This window comes from Dama dama, chromosome 30 (genome assembly GCF_033118175.1).
Source record: "Dama dama isolate Ldn47 chromosome 30, ASM3311817v1, whole genome shotgun sequence".
Classification (NCBI taxonomy): Eukaryota; Metazoa; Chordata; class Mammalia; order Artiodactyla; family Cervidae; genus Dama; species Dama dama.
In genome coordinates, this window is record NC_083710.1 from 24,648,481 (window position 1) to 24,673,949 (window position 25,469).

The 25,469-nt window shown below is 34.1% G+C and overlaps 1 protein-coding gene across 5 annotated transcripts in view; it reads right to left on the reverse strand.

The window, feature by feature from the left end:
- The window catches only part of INTS6 (integrator complex subunit 6), a 93,628-nt gene that overhangs the window by 60,512 nt on the left and 7,647 nt on the right, over nt 1-25,469 (reverse strand). For 4 of the 5 annotated variants that reach the window (XM_061133448.1, XM_061133447.1, XM_061133446.1 and 1 more), the window contains one exon: nt 12,379-12,468. In XM_061133448.1, the coding sequence (XP_060989431.1) occupies nt 12,379-12,468 (90 nt within the window). Of the gene's footprint in view, nt 1-3,705; nt 3,838-12,378; nt 12,469-25,469 lie in introns of those variants that run through there. The other variant, XM_061133450.1, reaches the window with a different exon arrangement.

A 25,469-nucleotide genomic window follows, 5' to 3' on the forward strand; every position in this document is an offset into this window, starting at 1 on the left:
TTTTAATTTTGATGAAGTCAAATTTATCTAATTTTTTTTTTGGTTGTGTTTCTGGTGTTATGTCTAAGAAACCACTGTCTAATTAATCCAAGGTCATGAAAATTTATGCCTAGGTTTTTTTTTTCAAGGGTTTTAGCTCTCACATTTAGGCTGCCCACTCGTTTTGACTTCATTTTTGTAATATGGTGTCAGGTAAGAGTCCAACTTCACTCTCTTGCATGCGGATATTCAGCTGTCCACTACCACTGCTTGAAAAGACTACTCTTGGCCCATTAAAATGTCTTATCTCCCGTTTCAAAAATCAACTGACCAAAAATGTATGGGTTTGTTTGTTGATCTATATGCCTATCCTTAAATACTACTGCACTGTTGTTGGTGGTTTTGTTTTTTCAATCCCACACTAGAGTATGAAGAGTAATGGACTTCAAGTAAAAATAAGACCCAACAGTCAAGTCCCACCTCTGCCTCTTACTTGGGAATCGGCTATAATAAGACTCATTTTCCTCACTAGTAAGATGTGAAATTATCTTGTAAACAATAAAAGGTAATATAACTAATTTTGTACATGTTTTCTTAATTACTACAATCAATCTCATAAATTTTGGCAGCCAGGAATAAAAGCACTTAATAAGAATCTTTCACTACTTATTTCTTAAGAAACAGTACCTAGCACATATTGACTGAGTGAGTGAAGTCGCTCAGTTGTGTCCGACTCTTTGCGACCCCATGGACTGTAGCCCACCAAGCTCCTCTGTCCATGGGATTCTCCAGGCAAGAATACTGGAGTGGGTTGCCATTTCCTTCTCCAGGGAATCTTCCCGACCCCTCAATAAATATTTATTGAGTGAAATTAACTATTTTTCCAATTGCTCTGTATTCTTTCTATTTATTTCCTATGTTAAGACTGAAGAAAAAACTTGAAATTTTAAATCATCAGGTTCTTTCTTTAGCAATTATTTCCTTGGGGGAAAAAAGGAAGTAAATTTCCCTTAGGCTACTTCTAGCTTTTGAGAATTATCCAATACTGCATTTAAGACGGTTCTCCTCATATGACATTTAATAAGGAAAGGAAAAATTTAAATATAAAAGTCAAAGTGTATTAGATAAGATTTAGTAACAACCTGATTTATTTAGTTGGTAGTTTCTACAGTTACACTCTACAGTTGCAGTGTATACTCTTAAAGAGGAAAAAACACCTTTTTATTTTTTTGTTCCAGCAGTATAAGATCAATAATTTGTTCAGAGGAAAGAGCAATTACTTGGGAATCAACAATATGTTTTACTCCAACAATTTCAAAAGTGAGGTCTAATTTTTTAGTATTATTGCTATAATTACCTACCATAAAATGCAACCAGTTTTAAAAGTGTCCAATCCAAACTATATCCAATCTCTTGAGATAAATCATAATGAAGAAGAGTATTTTAAAAATAATGTATATACACATAAAACTGAGTCACTTTGCTATACAGCAGAGATTGGCACAACACTGTAAATCAACTATACTTCAAGTTAAAGAAAGGAAAAGTGGCATCCAATCCAATTATTTTTAGTAAATTTACAAAGTGGTGTAAATTTTTAGATCATTTTTAGACCATCCAGTTTTAGACCATTTCCAACACCATGAAAAGATCCCTCATTTCCATCTGTAGTCAACCCCCAGTCCATTCCCAGGCAACCACTAACCTATTTTATGGACATTCCATAAAAAACAGAATCATACAACATGTGGTCTTTCACACCTAGGATACTGTTTTGGAGGTTCATCCACCCTGTAGCATGTCAACAGTTCGTTTATTTTCATTGCTAAATAGTATTCCAAGTTTATTTTGTGCCTGATTATAAAACAACCCACAAACAATGTGTTCTCTTTTACAAGGAGGTTTAAAAAAAAGGCTATCCAAAATAGTTACTCCTCGTATACTCCACACCACTGCCACTGTCTTTCTAAAATCCAAATCTGACCATTTCTTCCTCACACACTATGGGCCATGCTGACCTGTCCAGTCTCATTCCCTGCTGCTTCTTTCTTGAACACTCTGCCAACAATCAGTTACTAAGGTATACATGGTTCTCCAAGGCTCTCTTCTATCACCTTTTATTTTCTTGTACTCATCTACTTTACAAACTTTCATTAAGTTTTCAAAGTCCAACTTAACACATAATTTCCCAGTTCCAGCCTCACTTTCTCAGCAATAATCAAACTATTTCTAATCAAAATAATCAAATTGTGCTATCATCAAATTTCTTCTGACACCATGCCTTCAACTGTTTACCTCTCTCTCTTACCAAACTCATCCCAGCACCTAACCTCGTGTCTGAACATCACTGGTATTCAGTTAAGTATCTGTCCAATTAAACAATATGTTCTGATTGCTAATATTCTTCTGCTCACTTCAATAATGAAGACCCACTGCACTCTAAAACTGAAGGTCAAAGGACCCAGCAGACACAATGTAACACAACTGCAAGGTCTAGGGCAGCGGTCTACAAAACAGGGTATACTCCAGGGGTCAGCGAACCATGCTCCTCCAGCCAAACCCAGCCCACAGCTTGTTTCAGGAATAAAAATTTAATTGAAAACAGCCACATTCATTCATTTAACGTATTATCTGTGGCTGCTTTTACCCTACAACAGCAGAGTTGAGCAGTTCCAACAGAGACCATATGGGCTGAAAAGTCTAAAATATTTACTATCTGGCCTTAAAAACAATTTGCCAACCAGAATTACATCACGATGCATGGTGAAGGGAAAGAAAATATCACAACTGCCTTTATGTAAGTTTTTTCATCTCATCTTTCAAAACTTCTATTTTTGTTTATGCTTTCTAATATTAATACATCAGTGATATATAATTACTAAATATAAAAATGCACATACATTAGGGATGGTGCATGTCCATAGTATTATTAACTATTACAGGTGACTCAATTAAAAAAAATGTTTTTAAACAAAAAACCTAGTAAGTCTCACTAGGACAGACAAGTTTTAGAGTTTACTTGAAAATTTAGCAATCACAATTATTATATGAACAATTGGGTTCTGTATGTGCTTCAAAGCACAGGGAAAGAGGCCAAGCATGAAATATTTTTCAAACCTAAATGCTCAAAACATCTCTAAGGAACCTTCTATGAGGTTAAAAATGTAATTCAAACGTTGCAGATAGTACTGATTTTTCAAGTTGAACGCAATAAAATATGTGTTACATATATCTGAACTGCTTCAAAAGTGCCTATGGTTTTTAAAAAATCAGTGTAACAGACAAATCAAATTCCAATTTGCCCTTCTGAGTCCTGAAGCCAAATTGCCTGATATATAATTGAAAGATGATAAACATATAAGCTAATAGAATACTTCACTACATTCTTTTTTAAATCCACGGGTACTTAACATAAAGTGCTTTTGTAAAATAAGTGTTCCTCAGCTGTGATTGTAGGCTGCTTCCATTTAAGACAACAGATACTAACCTAAGATTCTGAAGGACCCAGGAAATATCACATTCCTCCTTTTATAGGTCCTTAAGGTTAGGAAGGTGGTTTCTTATAACTCAAAAGTTGAGGTCCGATTGCCATGCTCAACAAATTTATAAACTGAATTTACCAACTGAACCTGAATTTGTCAGGTTAGGGTTGTCATTCTGTGTTGAATCACGTTCTCCGACAAATAGTCACAGCCCCCAGAGAGAACTACACTCTACTCTGCTCACCTTTAAGGCTCTTTCTGAGGCCTTCCGAGATGACTAGCATCAGACTTTTGAGGAAGGCTAGCCATTAGACAAGGCTTTTCCCCACGATCTGACTGCTTGAAGTGACATCCAGGACCAGGTCGATCCTGTACCCAGGAATCACGACCCTCCCTGAGGCACCAGTCATCGTGAGACAGTCAGTGCACTTTGGCACTTCTTGAAAACCACTGGACTGCTCCTTTAGCTGAAAGGAAAAAAAACATCAAAACCACAACAAACAAAACAAAGGGGGAAAAATCAGTAATTCAACCTGAAAAGACAGAACGTGGGGAAAAATATACCAAAACAGCCTTGTCTAAGACAAAATGTAGCCTTCCCTTGAAGTAGATCAGTTTCAGTATCGTTCCAATCACTGCACAACATTTATTCCTAATATACAAGCCTAAAAAACTGTAAATCTATTCTATTACACCTGAAAACAAAGCTTCAAAGTGGAAGTTATGAATAATAACTATTTATGGAACACACCTAAATAATGTAATGAAGGTATTTACAAAAAAACTAACAGCCTCAGGCTTAGGCAAATGTGTCCCAACAGGAGTCCAAGTTTTCAGCTTTTTCACACTCTTAAATTGTAATCTGACTTAGAGAGGCATGAAATACACCTAACAGGCAGACCTGAATTGAGTTTAATTGGCAGAAAACTGTCAGTGCCATCAAAGCCAATCTACTAGTACTCTTAAATTACATACTGTTGAACAGAAAAGGAATTAAGTTTCCATCCTCTTTATAAATGACTTGACACTACTACAAGGAATACCCCTCACACACATACAATGCTCTTGTCCTAGCATTAAGAATATCAATCTTCACACGTGTTTAAAATAAGCACTTAAAAGATGCTTACATTATGGCTTTAAACAAAACAACTCAAAGATCTGATAAATAATAAAATGACTTAATGTTTATTTAATCTGCTTCAAAACAAAAATTCTATCAGAATCCAAAGATAAAATTCTGCTTATTTCTGGTTTTAAATACAAATTACTTTTCCTAAGACATAACATTGAAAGGCAAGAAAAAGTCTTTATGTTTACTGTGTTAGAAGTTGCTCATAACTCCTTTAATACATCTGTACCCTAAAAATAATGATACTTTATCAAACAATTATTTTATATTCTTTTCTACTACTTATCCCATATACCCATTTCAGTTACCACTACCAAATCCACACAGATTCCCATGTTGGAAACCTCAAAATATTACTAAACTATTATATTTTGTTTTCACTTGTCTGAAAATATAGTTAAAGCTTGACCTGTATCCCCCACAAAAATATGCATATACATCTAAATAATACCTGGATAAAGATTTCAGGTAATACACAGAACCCTCTGAAATCCAAGCAAGGACCCTTGGTTCAAAACCCTGTCAAATACTTTGCTTTGCTCTAGGTCCTGCCTAGCATACCTGACTCAGATTTCTGCCTTCCTACGCAGGCACTGGCTTCGTTTCAGCACATCCCATGTTTTTCCTGGCTTATTGTGTGTATTGATAGTTTGCTAATTCTTCCCAGTTTACCATCTGTCAACTCTATCTTCTTTCACATTCCAGCAAAGTACACTTACTAAAATGCACAACTGCTCATGTGACTTACCTGCTTAATATCTTCAGTACCTCCTCAGCATATGTTAAGAAAATAACCTCCTTAAGGTGGTTATCTGGCCTCTACCTGCATTTCAAGCACACACTCCTCCTCCCTACACTGACCACACTCCCATTATATAATTTACCGCCTCCCAATACAGTTTTCATACTTTTATATACACTGTTCCCTCTTCCTGCAGTGTCATGACTCAATTCCTTACTCATTTCTCAAAACTTAGCTTCTTTCTTTATTTCTGTCATGAGACTTATCTCAGAGTACTAAAAATGCTTATTTACTTTCCTATCTTCAAAGATAATGTTGTCTAGGGGCAAAAGTCTTGCTTAATTCCATCTTTGTGTCCTCAGTACCCAGACTAAATATAAATGTATGGTATGCCACTATTCTTGTACACAAACCAAAGTCACTATGCAGCACAAGAAAAATCATTGCTTAATTAATCTAAAATATACTTTAAGCATTCAAAATTGGAACAATTCATTATAGAAGGGTATTTTAGCAGCAACTCTCTAGTAAGTAAAAATTAAGTCTAACTATCACTAGTTCTATATACATATCACTTTTTAAAATAATGCTAGTTACAAACATCCAAATCAGGAATTAAGGAATAACAAAGATAACAGAAAACTATATAGTCCTTCAGATAAAAGCTCCTAAGCCAAATAACCAATAGTATGAAATATGAACTAATACTCCCCTCGTTTCCACTGTCCTCCCCCCATCTCAGTCTCAGGGTCTGGGCGTCCTCTTCAATAGAGCACACCATATGCAGCAACTATAAAGACTGACTACAGTCAGTAGAGGTTACTTCACAGCTATCCAATAATGATTCTAAGTTATACCAAACACAATAAAGAACGTATTCACAGAAGACCTATTCCATACCCTTCAGACACCCAATTCCCAAGTTTAACAATTCTAAAGGTCAAGAGTCAATTTTTAAACAAAACACTGCTAGTCAAAGTTGCTCAGTCGTGTCCAACTCTTTGCGACCCCCATGAACTATACAGTCCATGGAATTCTCCAGGCCAGAATACTGGAGTGGGTAGCCCTTCCCTTCTCCAGGGGACCTTCCCAACCCAGGGATCAAACCCAGGTCTCCCACATAGCAGGTGGGTCTTTATCAGCTGAGTCACAAGGGAAGTCACATGTATTTCGAGACATGTACATGAAAAACAGTTTTATCTTGCTTTGTTAAAGTGGTTTATTTTCACTTTTTTTTTTTTTTTATAGTTTAAAAATGTATGTATTTGTAGTTTCAGTTATGTTTTGAAACCATGGTTTCCAAACCAGACTGCATCAGAACCAACTTGGCCAAACCGAAACAAGTGCCAATTCCCAGGTCACCGCCCAGACCAATGGAACCAAAAGTTCCAGAACTAGAGCTGAAGCATGCACATTTTATAAAACACTCAGGTGGCTTTGATGCAGCCAGTTGAGAACTACTTTTCTAAGTAACAGTCATTTATATATGGAAGAGTCAGAATCAGAAGAACAGAAACATCTGCAAATGAAATTTTCCTTACATGTATGGGATCGCTTTTGCTTATTGGTTCTGACAGGCTAATAAATGCAGGCTGAAGTTGTCTCACACTCTGAATAAAAACTATTTTGATATAGCTTAATACAAAATTCTAGATAACACATTAGTAACTGCAGCCATACAACTTCACTAAAGAGTGATCAGCCAGCATTTCTTTTTAATTATTCTATCATAGTGTTTGTCTAGAGGCAATCCTTAAAGAGTTTTTTTTTTTGCTGATTTCAAACTCAAATCCTTAAGAGTCTGACTTTGAAAAAAGATATATTTTAAGAGTATTGCAAATATGAATTACTGAAAATTCATTACAGTATTAAAATATATCACCAACCCTTTTAATTGTGCATTTTTATAATTACATATTTTAAAATATTAATAATTGTTGATATATATATACATTTCTATAGCATACCAGAAGTAAGGGGTTGAGAGAACAGGGCCAAAAATATGGGTACAAAAGAAAATGTGAATGATCTACATCTAACAAATTCTTATTAAATGTTCCGGAAAGTTGAATTAATAGAGACTAACATACATGGTCATGTTATACATATGTTCAGAACATCTGAATCAGAAGCTAATCTTGATAATGAAAACTCAGAAACGCACTTATACACAGATCTGTTTAATACATTCTACCATATTACAATAACATCCTTCAAGATTCCTTAGAAGTCTTTTTGAAAAAGAAAAAATAAAAACAAAAGTCTCCCAAATTCTAAGTGTACTGGGAAACAACAATTTAAAATATGTGTCTAAAAATCTTTGCATGATTAAAATAGTTTCAACAGCTTCTGGCACATATTTTGGTAACTTTAGTGAAACAAAATACTTTACGGAGGGATGGAGATGCAGTTTCTGATTTCAGATAGTAGAAACATTTTAAAATTCTGGATTGTCTTTTGAACATTACACAACATGAAGAGTTAAATGCAAACTGCAATTATAGATCCTAACTATAGATTATCCTTGTAAAAGGTAAATTCATTCTATATTGCCCAGAATGATCCAAAAAAATCACTAATACCAGTCCACAACTCAAAGACTGATGGGACTTCTGCATCAGCTTTTGAGAACTGAAAAACTGAAAGGTAAGATCACAAAGGACAGCCACTTTAATACACAGTTGAGCTTACTCAGACATTTCTCTTTCTACAAACAAGTACTCTTTCAAGAAGTCAGGAAAGTAGCAGTCCTAGTTTGTCTTAAAAAGCTGGAAAACTCGTAAGGAGGCAAAACTTTTCATGTCAAAAGCCAACAGGTTTTTTTGACTGCAAATATCTTCTCTAAAACATTAGCCTCTAGGGCAATCACAACATTGATAAAGACATGCAAAGAGTCTTCAGCAAATCTCAATATCTGAAAGGTAACACTACTATTAGCACTTTCAAGGAAGAGAAAAATAACTGCTACATGATCCTGGAATGTCATTCATCACCAAGAAGGGACTGGCAAGATTTCTTCTGGCTACTTTATTGAGCAATATAGTTAGCCACGTGTTCCTGGAATCATAGCACAGAAGTTTTCCATTGCAAAAGAGTATTAAAAAAGAAGATCTTCTCAAGCAATAAAAACCAGAAAATTTTTTTCAGTAACTCTTAATTATAATTTGGTGAATCTACCAAAACATCTGATACATTAGTAACATAACATGATGAATGATACTAGAAGTATTTGACCACAAGTATGCTTATCAACACCAAAGATGACTATGGCAATAAGAAATACACAGATTTCTCATGTATCAGAATTCAAGGTCCCATCTAACTCCTACCTCATAAATGAAAACACTGCAAAAAAAAATTTTTTATCAAACAGCTATATTTAAAAAGAAAAAAAGTCAAAAGATAACACACATATTCTTCTACCATAGGCCATCATCAAAATTTCCAGAGTTATCCGAAAACACTACACTAGAAACACACTCATGAACAACTCAGACAATGGCCTGGATTTTCATTAAATAAGGCCAAAAAAATAATTAAAATCATAAATTAAGGTAAAATGATGTTACACAGCTCAGGAGTTTCGTCCATAATACATGCTGTTTCTCTTCTAACTCCTAACACACTGCTAAATGATGACCTGTCATAGGGGAAATAGTATCCCTGTTATTATTTTGATAAACAAGTTGTAAGTAATTAGATCATTCTGGCCTGTACAAATTTAGCCAGGTCAGGAGGCAATATGGCACCAAGTTTTTCCATAAACTATTTTCTAGGCTCAAAACAACTTTGTACCAAGTTTCTCTATAACTTTCACAGACATAATCTATGAGCCACATCCTATATGAAATCACAAGATCCTTGAATTAAATCAAAATTAAAATGACTATAAAAATTTACATCACACAGGATTTGATACATGCACAGGATAGGTAATATTAACCCTCCTCTCCTCCTTTAGTGCTTCCATACACCTAGTATGTATCTCTATTCTATCACTCATAAAACCATTTAACAGACAATCCTCCCCCATAAGACTGTGAACTTAAGAACCAGAAACCCACCCTATTCATCTTTGTTATCTTCTCTACCTAGAAATGCCCTGGTCATAATGGTCATTCAAGGGACACTTACAGAACAGGAACATAATACCCATGTCACAAACGCACAGAGAGGGGAAGCAAACAACAGTAAATCAGGTAAGTAGAATGCAAATTTCAAGAACATACAGTAATAGATTTAAACAGAAAGACAGCGGATAGCATCAGGGAAAAAGCATTGGGTCTGGCGGGGCTAGGATGTCTTTGGAATTTAGATCAATTCTAATCCAGAGTTTGTCAATAATAAATGTTATAACCTTGAGCAAATTACTTTGCCTCCCCAGATGTCAATTTCCTCATTTGTAAAATAAAAAGTAATACGCCATAAGGATGATCAAAGCAGCAGGAACACTTATCACTGGAAAATAGCACTAGCAGAACAGACCATATACACTATGTGAGGTAACAGAACTTTGAGCAAAGGGCACTGTATGGGTGGGATGCACAACTCTATAAATAGTAACAGGTCACATCAACAGCAGTCACAGCTACTCAAGAATTATACACACATATCTAATGTGGAAATTATCAACACTGACTCATTCAATAAATCTTTAAAAAGAATCAAGTTTTGCCAAAGGTAAAGGTTAACAGAACTGAAGAAAAAGAGGCAAAAGCAATATTCTGCTTGTTATTTCCTAGTAAAAGTTACAATACAGATCATATAACACACACACACTCACAAAAAAACAAACAAATCGAAAAGCATCTTTATGCCTTTTATAAATTGATAATTGTCCTCAAAATGAATCACATTATTTAATTATTAAGACTAGAAGAGACAAGTATTTCACATCTCAGCGAAAAATAAACCTTCCACAATAAACACATACAGGATACTTTTCTGGCCCTCAAAGTGAGTCTTGTTGGAATATGAAGAACCCAATATGGAGATGACCAAAGAAACTCGTAAACTTGAAACCCAAAATAACTCACAGACCAATGTTCCAACAGCATATCCAAAATAAATCTTTGCCTCATAACGAGTCATCTATCTCAGATAAAAAGTTGTGATCAATTTTGATTGTGACTATCAGACTCAATATAGCAGTATCTATAATCAATACTTTTTTAATGTAAGCCTTGTTCTCAGTACTATGCTAAATATTGTAGAAGATACAACAGCACTAAAAGGTAATATCCTGGTCCACAGGAAAATCTTCCCAACCTTACTAGGAATGAGTTTTAGGTTACTATAAACACATAGTTCTACTTTTCCAGTATCTCTCCCAAGGACCTAGGACAAAAGGTGAGCGATTCCAATATCCATATATATTTTTCAAGATATTTTGTAAAGCTAAAACAAATTATCACCAACAAAGCAGATCCAGATATACAGGAACAAAATATACTGAACCCCAAAGGGAATTTCTACAAAGGTGGTTAAGATAGAGTACCCTGAATAGATAACCTCACATGGAGAAATACTTCATATAAATGTAAAACATAAATAAAAAAGAAAAATACCTTTGCAGCCATCATAACTACAAAACAAAATCAATAGTGCTTCTGACCTGATTACTCATACCTCAATCTTTCTCTCAAATTTTTCAAAAGGAAGGCAAAGTGGGAAAAAATTTGAAATTTTCAAATTTGAAGTTAAACAACCTATTCACTCTTAACGTATACAATCAATGTCTATATGTTTCTGAAAAATGGCAGAATATAATTGGCTACACAGATCAACTAAGTTTAAGAAAGCCCCAAAATCCATTAATGTCAGCTATGGAGCATCCCATAGCTATGTCTATAAATTATTTAATTACAAATTTTAATCTACCTAATTTTTCAACTGTTTTTCTGTGAATTATATCCTAAATTCCCCTTCAACATCAACTGTTCAAACAAAATAAATCTGGCTCTCTTCCCCCCAAGTCAAGATCAGGAAATAACGATTCTTTACTAGTTCCAAAGCTTCATGGTAGAATTCTACAGTGTTATGAAGAGCATACCAAGTACTTTCATCCACATTATTTCATTTCAGTCTTTCAACAACCCTATGAGGTAAGGCAAGAATTTATTTATGGACGAGTACAGAGATTTAGGGATGCTAGGTACAAACTTCATTGCTAGAAAAGTAGTTGAACAAAGACTAGATAACCACGGGTCTGGACTGTATATCCAATTTGCATTTCACAATGTCACACAAATCAAAGTATTTCTAAAAATTACTGAACTTAAAAACTACACTTTTCCTACTTAAACCCTTTGTAAATACAGTGAGAATTATAATTAAGATTCTAAATCAACTGTAAGCAGTAAAGAGAATAGCCTAAACCACCTCCTTTCTATATCAATCTATTTTAATAAACAAACATAATATTCAATAGTGGTTCAAATATTACAGTAAAAACATCTTGAAGTCAAGATGAATCCCTTGCACTGAACCTATCACACAACACACACCCAACTCTGCACAATGCATGCTAGCAGAGAAAGGTGAGGCTAGCTCTAACTTATTTATATAGTATTTGACTAAGAATTAAAATGTCCAAAAACCTTCACTTTTCCTAGACTTAACCACCTCTTGGCTTTGCTGTACTCTAGTCTAGGAGTCTCCATAGTGGAGTACACACGACAATCCACTGAAATAAGAAGCAATTATTAAAATGCTGCATCCATTTTTTGAGCCTCAAAATAAGAACTCATTTTACTAAATATGCTGTAACTGACACTGTGACCCTCACATAAACTCAAAAATACACATACAATTGAGATGGGTGGTAGATCCAAAATTTTTCACAGAAGGGATTCTTATTCAAGAAAAATTAGAGGCCAGTGCTACCAACAACAGAGAAGGTAAATGAGTTCTAGAAGCCAGATGAGTCTAGACTGCATCAAATAGAGAACCTATTTAAGGTTTCACTATCCTACAATGCATATACAAATGAAGATTTTTTCAAATGCTTTTGCATAATCCATGCTGATATAAACATAACTTACCTCATCCTGGACTCCACTGGTAGTAGTCAACTTGCTCCCATCAGTAATTGTAATAATTATTGCTGGCTCCAAAAAAAAGGGGTTTCTTCCCTAAAGTCAAAAAAACATATTGATCATATTAAGATCTAAAAATGAGCTTAATTTTTCTGAGTAAAAAGTCAATTTTCAGAACAATATATAAATCTTCTTTTGTTGTTTTTAAATTTTATTTACAACTATACCTTTTGTACACTTTCAAAAAAGGTTTAGAAGGAAACATAAACTAAACGGGTTCACCTTCAAGGGCTGGAATTAGAGGAAAAAACGGATTTTTCACTTCTTTCTACATTTTTGTATTGTATTAATTTTTAAAGTGAGCATCTATACTTAAGTAACTAAAAGTATTTAACTTCTTAAAAGGGACCCTACAGTTCAATTCTAATGATTTGACATATTTAGATATTACAAATTAAAATAATTTTTAACTTCCTCAACATTTACCAAGTAATCTATGCCTATAATCAAAGTATCTAGCCAAGTGATCCAGTACAGAGATGGAAGGGCTCCATGAGCTGGCTCCAAAGAAACACTAGGCCTGCCCTGAGCTTAGCAAAACAGTCCAATATGAAAAGTCAAAATTAAGAAGGATGGCAATTTAAAGAAATTGCTTGGCCAGAGAAGTAAAAAAAAACAGCAGCAGCATAGGCAAGAAACAATGGTACAGAGCTCTTAAATGCTCTACAGTTAAGGTGAATCAACTTCACTAACTTCCATTCAAATCTCTGGCCAAGTCACTAATGCTATGATTAATTCTAAGTGACAGATTTTGTTAGGGACTCAGATAAACATAAGCTTATCTTTTACACATAAATGACTCTCATTTGCAATACTGAAGCACATTTTGTATAACTCTTTAAGAGAAAACCATGACCAAACATAGACGTTACAGAGGGTAAACACTATGTTTGAAATCAAAAGTATCAAATTCTCTGCTACTAACAGTGTTCAAGAAAGGTCAGAAAGAAGTTTTGTTGGACATGATATAAAACAGCATGTGACACATGCACATTTTAACATGCATATGAATCACTAGGAGATCTTAACAAAATGCAGGCTCTGGTTCAGTAGATCTGGGACAAAGACTAAGATTTCACATTTCCAACAAGATAGTAGGCTAGGAGATAGGAGACATTAAAGTCCACTGACCACACACAGAATAGCAAGGATGTAGCATGTAATATTTTATAGTTCTGTAACATTTCCCTTACATTTATATAACTCAATTATTAGCAGATTACAGCACATACTCATTTGTTGACTGGGTTTACAAACACTCTCCACATACAGTCATTTGTGATTATAACCTAATCATAAAGAGGGAGCAGGGGGTATTTGGTATATTAAATTTCTTGATCAAGTCAAGAAGTGTAAATATATGTAAGTGACATAAACATTTTTCAAACTAGTGTCCAAGAAACAATGGTTCCAAGTAGAGAAAACGTCCTCTGGTCAGATCAAATTAAAATATGTTGGAATAACCTCTGAAGGCTTTCAAATGCAGTTCCATTCACATGTTCCTAGAACCTGGCAGAAGGATGTGATTTCCCTCCCTTCTTCCTCTGTAACAGTCATGGGAGATGGAACACATTTTGGAAAACATTACTATGCTGCCTCTCACACCATTCACCCCCAACATACACAATAAATTCTCATAACACCATCTCCTCTTCAATCTAGAAACAGGCAATGTTCATTCCCAATCTCTGAGCTTTGACTGGTTCCCTCATCAAGAATGCTTTTCCTTTATCCTGCCCACAACCCATCTAATTCCTCATCATTTTTTAAGGCCCAGTTTAAGCCTTCCTCTCCTGCCTTAAAACTTTCCCTGATTACTCTGGCCTTGACTAATTCACCCCCTCTTTCCCTCTCCAAATTTTAATAGTGGTAGTTTTCAAACTTAAATAAAAATATAAACATAACATTTTCCCAAATAAAACTAGACCTGGAGTGCTTTCATGGAGTACATTTTGAATATACTTCCCTACAACATGCATCTGTTCCTTACGTTCACTTTAAATATATTACATCTCACACAATAATGTGAATATACTGAACACCACTGAACTTAACACGAGTTTACAGAGCCAATCAGAATTACTCAAACTTCAACAAGCTTCAAAAAATATAGATGTCACCTTTACTGCAATATAAATGAATGCTTCCCAAACTTATTAGGCAGTAAGAGGATTCCACCTCCTTCCTCCTTATGTCCATCCAGTCATCCACCTTCTATTCATTCATGTTTGCTACTCATTGAGTGACTACTCTACGTCAAGAACTGTTATTCTCATACATAATAAAAGTATGTACCAATGGACATACAATAACTCTCCTCGTCTCTACAAATATATTTGGCTACAAATATAATTTGGCAAAAGGAGATAAAATCAAGACATCCTCGTCTGTATCTCACTTTCATCCTTAAGCTAAAACTACTTTGACTGACTTGCTTCCTTTAAGAAACAGATCAGCGAATCTATTAATGCTGCTAGGGCATGGGCTAAATACTTGCACAGGTATCTCTGCTTCACCTTTATATTTTAACCTAAATCAAAGTCAGATTTTCTGTTCAAAAGTTTGAAAACCATCCACTCTTATTTCTGTGTAAGCACACTCATAATTATCCTCCAAAAGCCAAAGGATTTGACATATTTACAATTAAACAACTATGTACAGTTATTAAAAACTTCATGGATGATGTTGTCTACCCAAAGACTCAAACACATACTTACTTAAGTACCATAATGTCTAAAAATCAAGTTCAAATGTATTAAAACTTAGCAAAAAGTCTTTTAAGTTATAAAAATTTAAGCCAAATTTAAACATTAAAATCAAAGTTACTTTTTCTTGACAACAAAGCTCTTAATTGATACTTTACTGGAGACTTGTACACATAATACTCTTCAGATTCTACGCTTAAAATTACTGTAATAACCAGGCACTTGATAATAGCAATAAGCACTTATATTTATCTCATCTGATCCTAAAAACTTGGTGAAATAAAAATATTTAAAAAAAAAAAATGTTTAATCACGGAGATAGATTAAATGATATAACCCTAAGTCACACATCTGGTTTTGGAAAAAGCCAGAAAGTGATTCCAGCTCTAAATTACGTGGTCTTTCTGAAGCATCTGAATGTCCTAATAGCAGCAGCTAAATTCTCTTGAATACAATTCTACACCAACCTGGACTGTGCCATTTTCATGGAGCAAAGAATGGTATTATAATTGCAGTTGTTGTCGTTTAGTTACCAAGTCCTATCTGATTCTTTTGCGACCCCGTAGACCCCACCAGGCTCCTCTGTCCATAGGCTTTCCCAGGCAAGAACACTGGAGCAGACTGTCATTTCCCTCTCCAGGAGATCTTTCCAACCCACGGACGGAACCTGCATCTCCTGCAATAACAGGCGAGTTCTTTTCCAGGGAAGCTCCCAGTATTATAGTATTAGAATTAGTCACCAGGGAATCCCCCAGTATTACAGAATTATAATCAATTTGGTTTCATTTAGTATACTCTACCTGCAGTAAAATTAACTATGTACGGCAGGACTATTCCATTATTTGGTTTCCTGTTGATCTGTGATGTCTTATTTCCTGCAGTTCTGTGATGCCTTATCAATTTTTCTATATATAAATCAATATACCACTCCCCCAAGAAAAACACAGTAAAACAAAATGTTGTACATATTACTTTTGAAAACTCTATAACTTCAATCAACTTTCAGACACGATATATACAAACGAAAAAATAAAATAATATTAAAAGCTTTTAATGACTTTTAAATTTTGGAAAATACAAGTAAAGATCAAAGGCAGAAAAAAGTAAAGAAAAATCTGGCCATCCTCATTCAGCTCTTTACTCATTTAACTCTGCTGTGCCTAAGACCCCTTCCTGTCTCAGGTGAGACAGTTTAGTCAAGAATCACACTAAGAAAAGGAACAGTATTAGTTATGATAAAAATCAGAATAATGACTTAATGAATGTAATTTACACACAAAGAGAGGTTTATTTCCCCAGGGAAAAATTATCCCAACTTCCATATAAAAAGTATTCTATTAACATTTATCTAAGCATAAATTTCTAAATAACCTGCAGGAAATGACCAGACCATGTTGTGCCAATAAAGATAGTTTTAGGCTGTTCCTCCTCTGCCTTTTCTAGTTTGGCAAAAGCATGTAAACAATTGGAATCTTTCTCTGATATTATCTTTTAGCCAGCAAACTAAAACACATTTTTGGTTGTCTGCCAGTATCACAAGATTATTTTTTTCATGTTTTACAAAAATCTGCAAAGTTTAATCGGAGAAGGCAACGGCAACCAACTCCAGTACTCTTGCCTGGAAAATCCCATGGACGGAGGAGCCTGGTAGGCTGCGGTCCATGGGGTCGCTACGAGTCGGACACAACTGAGCGTCTTCACTTTCACTTTTCACTTTCACACATTGGAGAAGGAAATGGCAACCCACTCCAGTGTTCTTGCCTGGAGAATCCCAGGGACGGGGGAGCCTGGTGGGCTGCTATCTGTGGGGTCGCACAGAGTTGGATACGACTGAAGCGACTTAGCAGCAGCAGCAGCAAAGCTTAATAATTCTCAAAACTTGAGTCACTATTTTACATTTTTATTCTTAATAAGGATATCTATGAAGTCACTCAATTTGGAGACAGTTCATATTAGAATTTACCTCAAAATTCACCTCAGTCATAAAGCTAGTCTTTATCTTAAGAGTTGAAAAGAAAAAAAAATAAATTAAAGGTCTGCTACGACCAAGGCAGCCAGTAGAGGGACTAAAAGTTTACTTATGCCATTAGCAGAATTAAACTCAGATGTTTTCCTCTCAGAACCCTGGTTCTTGGCATAAAGAATCTAGACATGTAACTAAAAAAAAAAAAAATACGGTGCAAAGTATAACTCTACCTCTAGAGATATTTACTGATGGAAATCTTGTCATTTAGAAAATTTAAATTCAATATCAGCCAAAAGTCTCAGGTAAGAGTTCTGCTAAAGATAAATACAAAAACTTTCACTTCACATATATCTCTCAATAATTTAACATTATTGTGATGTTAAAGTAAGGCGTAAAAGCTTAATATGAAAATTTTAAAAATAAAATTAAAGTAGATTTATCCAACTAAAACCTATTGCAATTTTGCAGAAAATTGCTTTGGAAATATTAAAACAAGTTATTAGCATTCAGCAAAAAGAGTTTTTAAAATGTAAAAATAAGCCTAATTTTCCTTCAAATAAAAACTAATCTGGTTCTCAGATTCAAAATTTTTAGTTTTACCCAAGAAATTTAAAATGGGGGGGAGGGGGTGGTGGGGACCGGGGCAGGGCACAGGAGTTTTACTGTACCCTTAAGCTTCTCTTAGATATTATGTTTTGAATTGACAGTGAAAGGAAGGCAGCTCTAATATTCAGCAGATCTTTTAGTGGCTACCTCTGCTGCAGGACCAGAGGGCTCAAGTTTTCCCTCCATGCCACCATGCTCCACCATATCGGTGCTTTAGACAAATCCCAGGACAGCAAGTGCTTATCTATGTTACACTTTTCCCAGGACAGGGAAAGTGGGCACCAGAGATCTACTCTCTGACTCTATCCTGTGACAGTATCTTCAGCTTACCAACATCTATCACCAGTGAGCTATTTTGCTATATATCAAGACAGCTATGGCCAATGGAAATCAACAAAAAAGATGTTCAGATGTATAACATTATATGTCTAGGCTAAAAGTATATTACCTAGCAGAAAATAAAAAACTTTCAGAAATAACCCGTGCTTTCTTCCTATTTAAAACTTCCTTTTCAAGCAAATTACAGTGACAACAAGTAAAAATGTAAAGTAATGGAAAGGGCAGCTTTTAGAAATAACTACTACATCACTAAAGGTTCTCATGCATATACTGGACAAGTACCTAGCAGGACAGCAGCTAAGTAAGTTCAGTTCAAGACTAGAAGCTTTAAGTTCCCTTTATTTACATCTCTGTGGAATCTGCATAAATAAATCTTTCATAAAAATATGAAATGAAGCCTGCATTCATTATCTACCCTATTTTCCTCTAATACCATAGATAATAAAGAAGTAACAATATATGGTCTCCTAAAATGATAAACCAACCACTTCATGTTCATTTAGAAACTTTCTAACACTTCCCTTTATACTGTCAAAAATCAAATTCTATAAAAAATATAGAAACAATATTAAAAATATTCTACTTTAAACATATTTCTAAAAGAAAGGCATCTAATGCAATTCACATCCAAAGTCTTATTAATCATAATACTAATAAACACTTTTACAACTATACAGAATTGAGAAAAGGTTTTAATACATACTGTGCAAAACAAGTCAACCAGAATCAATAACATTCTTTAGTTCAATATTGCTCAAACTTCAGACATTTGAAAATCACAACCAGAATTTTTTCAATATCTATTTACAACACTTACATACTTAATATTTTTAACTATCATTTTTTTAGCTTCAAACTCTAGCAATAAGACCTATGAAATCATAGTTTTGATGTGCAAATTATATTTTCTATTCAATACTCACTGTCAGTAATACTGTTTAGCTTTTGTTTATTAAAGGATGAGAAGGTTCATTATATTACAGGGATGAATACACAACTGCTTAATTACACATTCCAAAGAAAATATAATAATTATTTAAGCCACTAACAGCCCAACAGGCTTACATTAAAATCAATACTCCAAGGCCAGAAATACAAGTTTTATGTTTGTTTTTGAATTCAGCAAGATTATTACTTTTACAGTCAAGATCCCAAGTGGTGTGGCATAAATAAGTCTTTGATGTAAAAATTCAGATATTCATCTTAAGAAATTAGTGCAAATTAGTGCTTTTAAATTAATACTTTTGATTATGTAGAAGAGATTTCAGAAGGATACACACTATAAACTGATTTACCATGGCAGCCTCTGAAGAACTGAGTTGAGCAACTATATAACTTTCTCTAATGCTTAAACTTTTTAACCATGCACATTTATTACATATTCAAAATAAGTACTCTCCAAAATTAAAATATGCTTAATATTCAAAAATAAAACTTAAAAAAATCTGCTAATGCATAAAAATCTAGTACTTAGAATACACTAAAGCATAAACTTTAAAAACATGTTAAAATTCCCCATTAAAAGAAGTACACTTTTAGTTTCAAGTAACTCCATTATACAATTGTATACTAAAACAGTTCCTCTATCTAATTCCTTATTTTTAAAAAATAGAATTAGAAAGAGATGGAATAATAAGACTTTAGCAAAAGTAGGAGGGAATCTTAAATATTAATTTTAGCATAATGACTGAGGGGCAATACCCTAGGATTTGATTGAAATAATAAACTAAATACAGGTGACCCTTGCATGCAAGGTTTAGGGGCGCTAACCCCTGCAGAGTCAAAAATCTACATATAACTTTACAGTCAGCCCTTTATATCTGCAATTTCACAAGCTCAGATTCAACCAACCCCCAATGGTTGTAGTATGTAAGACATTCCACATGATAAGTGAACCTGCACAGTTCAAACTTGTGTCATTTAAGGGTCAACCATACTAGTAAGTAAAAAATATTCACTATCAGAACTGAAAAATTACAAGCTTGACTTTGTGGAAAGAAGTGTTAGAAACTCAATAAATGGTAAGACTAAGTACTAGTGTATCAAAGGAAAGTAATATAAATTCAATATATCTGAAATATTAAATGGATTGCATAGCATTAATTTAATTTCAGCAAAATATGTAATAATAACAGGTTAGGGAATTCCCTGGTGGTCCAGTGGGTAGGGCTCCACACCCTCACTACTGATGGCCTAGTTTGATCCCTGGTTGGGGAACCAAGATCCCACAAGCCGCTGTGGTGCAGCCAAAATACAAATAAAATTTAAAATTAAAAAAATGTCAGAAACATAACAGAAAAAGTAAAAAAATAAACAGCAAGATGAAATGAAAACACATTTTCAAAGATGGGGAAAGTTTTACAGCAATAATGCTGGAAATCTGACCTCCAAAAAAAACACACATCTGCCTATTCTATCAAAAATAATCATCTCCTTGGGTGTTGATTACCACCAAACCTACAGATATCACGTTTGCAAAAGTCTGATTAAACCATATCTTTAACCATTATCATTACTTCCTTCTAAATATCCACATTATGAATATACTGTCAAAAGTATCAAATATAACAGCTGTCCTACAAAACAGATGGACTTCAACCTCAGCATTCTATTATACAAGTATCTTCAAGACCACAACTGAAAATGAAGAACCGCCTAATAAACAGTACATATCAGTCAAGTTAGCCATTAAAGTATCAAACTTAATGAAGGAAAATAATTCATGATAAGCACTTGGAAAAACTAATACTCTGTTGTTTTTCGTTTGCTACGGCTTAAGGTCAACCTCAAAATAATTTAACTGGATAAACCAAAATGCGAGATTAGTTTTAAGAGGCCCTACTCTGTTAAAAAAAAGAAAGTATGGAATTTTTGTTTTCTGGGAAAGAATTTGTGGTAACCCAATTTCAGTAAGATATTTTTAGGAGGAAATATTTAAATTTCTCCGAATTCATCATTTAGGTATATGAACTTGAGTAAGAGTTTCTAGAAATGCACCCTGGCTAAATTCTGATCCAAACATTTATAGATGCTTGTACTAAACACCTTCCCAAGTGTTTATAGATTTAAATTTTTCAAAATAGATGACATACTTGGGAAACAAAAAACCAACCACATAATATATGGATCTATTGTTAAAAACAAATTTTTACAAGACTTCCTAACTATACATACGAATCCACCAAGGTTTTACATTGGAAATTAACCTCATGAAAAAGCAGATGTCACATATGGACGGGTGGGTGCCTACAGAGACTGCTACCTGTTTTTGCTTGATACTGTAGCACACTGAAATGGAAGCTCTAAAAACATAATATAACTTTTCTATACAAGGATTTACATTCAATATAATCTTGTTTGGGATTAGACATTATCCATTCTGGATTAACAAAATTTAGATGTAAAGATCCTTTTCTCTTTCTACTACCTGACTTAGGCCCAATGTCCTGGATGCAATTACTTGGGTTTTCCTTCTAACTCACTATTTTGAAAAATGAGATTGACAAAAAAATTTTACATTAATGTCTTCCACAGTACATAAATGATCAGAAACCATCAAAACTCAGGCATTACATCAGGAGTCACAAAAACATCACTTTGCTTATTCCTTATAATCCAAAAGTACTATAATCTGTCATTATCTTATGGACCCAGACTTTTTAACAATCACCACTGTGGTTCAGTCTAACCTTCCACAAAGTTTACTTAACCATCTTCAATTTCTATGATTAAAAAGAATTGCTTTTAATCCTCTCAGAGGAGTTGTTTGGATGCTTCTCGTGTTTATAAACTCCGAAATAACCAGAAGACTTTCTTGATGTTTCCTGATTCCTAACTAGCTTCACCAGCTTTAAAACACAGGGAGAGTTTTCCTTCAACACTGATGCCAGCACAAAACCTGTCAATGACTAATCAAATTACATTACCTAATAGCTAAGGCTACATTACTTTTTCTCAAATATTCAGAACTGTTTTCCTTTCTAGAACAAAGTTTTTTAGAAGATATAATCCCTCCAAGGACCTTCACATGTTCCCCAGCTTATCTGAGCAAAACTAATAAATGGAAAATGTTAAAATGTCATTTCCTTTTAAGAAAAGATTAAAAAAAGTATGTAGGACCTAGAATAAGTTTTGATAAATCACCACTAGGCTGGGAAAGCCTACCCACTCCAGTATTCTGTCCTAGAGAATTGACAGTCCATGGGGTCACAAAAAGTTGGACACGACTGAGCAACTTTCACTCACTCAAGCTAATGTAAATTTGTCCTCCGATTACAACTAATTTTCTATCATAAGATTTTTAAGTTAAAATACTTTTTAGGTTGATACAGAGCCTGTTTGAGTTTCCTGACATATACAGCAACCAGAGGGGTGGGATGGGGAGAGATGGGAGGGAGGTTCAAAAGGGAGGGGATATATGTATACCTATGGTTGACTCATGTTGAGGTTTGACAGAAAACAAAGTTCTGTAAAGCAATTATCCTTCAATTAAAAAAAATTAAAAAATACTTTTTAGGTGCAATACTCTCTCAATACATCAAATTTCAAACCACACAAGGCCCTAACAGAAACATCACCACATAAAATAATCCTTCCCAGGCTCATCCCGAATAAACCTACATTACAAACAATAAAAGAGATCATTTTCCATTCGACTTTTCTTCTGCACAAGAACATCCTTCATCTCATCCTAACCACTACTCACCTGAATTTTAAAATACACTACTAACAAAGCCCTAAAAATGGTCTAAGATCGAAAATTCCTCAGAGAAGCTTAAACCTTTCTTGCTTTGAAAATCAAAAACATTTGTTTGAAGTAGTTATCCAAACATTTCTGAACAAGAATTAGAGGTCTGGGGGGGAAGACTTTCATAACACTCAGGGGAAAGTATTTTGGAGAAATCTAGAAAGCTTCAATTCAATGCCAAAACCCACTATGTCCCCAGAGGCAAGGAATTTCACTTGAGCTGCAACTGCTGGACAGCTAATTCGAGCTTCTTGTGCTGTATGCATGTTGGGTTATAAAAAAACATTTACTGTTTTTTCTCAAAGGCTGCAGATTAGCCAAGTTTCTTCTAAGCAGGCACTTTGCTAGATGATTAACAAATGTTCTTCTCAATCCTTAAAAACGTTTTCAATTGGTATTATCACCATTTTGCGGATGACAAAAGTGAGGCAAAGTTAAGGGACTTGTCAGTCAATACAACACCAGCTGATAGCAGCAGGGCCTGGCACAGCCAGTTCTAACAAAGCAGTTCATTCTTTCCCTATCACATTTCTTGTTCTTAAAAATCTGGATGAAATACTCCATGTACCTACAATCCCTGTTTTTTTTTTTAATTCAAATAAAAGGAAAATTCACAGAAATGGTAATAGGTGTTATTATACTAACAAACTACAGTGTTTATCAATCTTCACCACAATCCTACAAGATTCCTCCATTCTATTTTCCTAATGGGGAAACTGAGGTTCAGAGATTACATGACTTGGGTGAAGAGCCAAACAGATTTTTCTGAACAGAAAACAGAACAATGCCTAGAGATTTTCAAAAGTATATTATATATCAAAGGAAACTAACTGGTAGTTAACAAATTACAAACTGTCCTGGTAAAAACTTATAATTACAATAGTAATACTGGCCAGCACATGAAACTGGAGAAACCAACTGACTGACTGACGAGGCTAACAGTACTGTATTAACTATACCAGAAACTCAGTAAACTAGGAGTACAAAATCAAAAAGTGCCATCAAATATACATATACACATACACCCCTACACAAAATCCTGTCAACTATCCCCCACATTCACATTATTTTTCAGGGAGTGCTGAGGGACAAGGGACTCTGAAGGAAATCCAACTGAATATAACAAACAGTATTTTAACAGGGTGTTACAAGAAAAGCTAAATGCAACACAATGACAAAATGAAATGCCTGCTTTTCAGAGGACCTGAAAGAAGGGAGAGTCCTCTAGAGAGCTCCAGATATAACCTGCACCACCCAAAGGGATTCCCATCTATAGGTTATACCTTTAAACAAAATTTGTTCTTAAATAAAATACAAATTACTAATAAACTCTGCATGACTGTTTCATAACCAATTGCTCTCTTTCTCATAATGTGAAATATTTCATAATGTGACAAAATTAAGCATTTAACTTTACTGGGTCTTACCTTCTACACTTATAAAATAAGGATGAAGTCTAACATCACTTTCAATTCTAAAGCCCTAAAAAGCAATAACTATAGTAATATTTACAGGAAGTCTAATGAAAAGTTCTGTTGATAGATGCAAAAAGTTCAATTTGTTTTTCTAACAGTGTATATAAAAATTCACGAAGCTTCACACATACTATATATATTTAAGGCGTATCTCAACAAAAAAGGATGGAGGAAAGAAGAGGGATCAGGGAATAAAGACAAAATCCAAAATACCCAGTATTCTATGGTCTGTGACCATGCTTAAATTAAGCAAATTAATAATAAGACTAAACAAAAATGAAATTTGTATAAAGAAATTACTTCTTTAAAATGAAAGAAAACAGGGAATTCCATGCCAGTCCAGAGGTTAAAACCTGATACTTTAACAGCTGTGGGCTAGGGTTCAATTACTGGTCAGGGAACTAAGATCCTGCAAGCCACATGGCTAAAAAAAGAAAATTAAAAAATAAAATGGAAAAAAAAAAAAAAAAAACAGTGCTGATAATACGTTAGTGTTGATCAACCAAAGGAAAAAATCCACCAAAAAAATTTATAAAAATATAAATTTGAGTGGAGTATGATTAAAAATAACTTTAAATATTTAAGAAAATTAACTTATAAAATATTATAGTCTCCTTGCAGAAATCTGTAACACGAACATGGCTAAACAATACTTTTAGTTAATTCAGACCATAAATGACCTTAAATCAATTGAAAATAACTGAGTGATAGTCTTTCATTCAAATATTTGTTCCTGGTCTTTTAATTTTCAAACATAATTTAATGTATATAATTTTTCATACATAGCTTAATACTACATTATTGACGTTCTTTTGCATAAAGGGAAAATATTCTCTTTGAAGAAATGGATCATATTACTTTCACCTTTTGTACTTTTATTTTCAATAATTTCTAATTAAGAATGCAATGTCTTTAGGATGTTCTTTTTTATTTTCTTTTAAAATCATCACACCAAGGTGGTTTTTTTATCTTTTAGAAAATAGATTTAGCGTGTAAAATTATGAAGACAAATTATAGTGAGTGTTTTCAAAGAAAATAAAACCTGGGTCTTGAAATCTGTCGTAAATTACCACCTTCAAAATTATTGCTCAATAGGAAACAAATCATAGCCATATTATACTACTTTGAGCTCAGTCAAACCTTATTAAAATATCCCTTGATTTACCCAATAGATGTGCTCCTCAAAAGTTCCTTGCAAA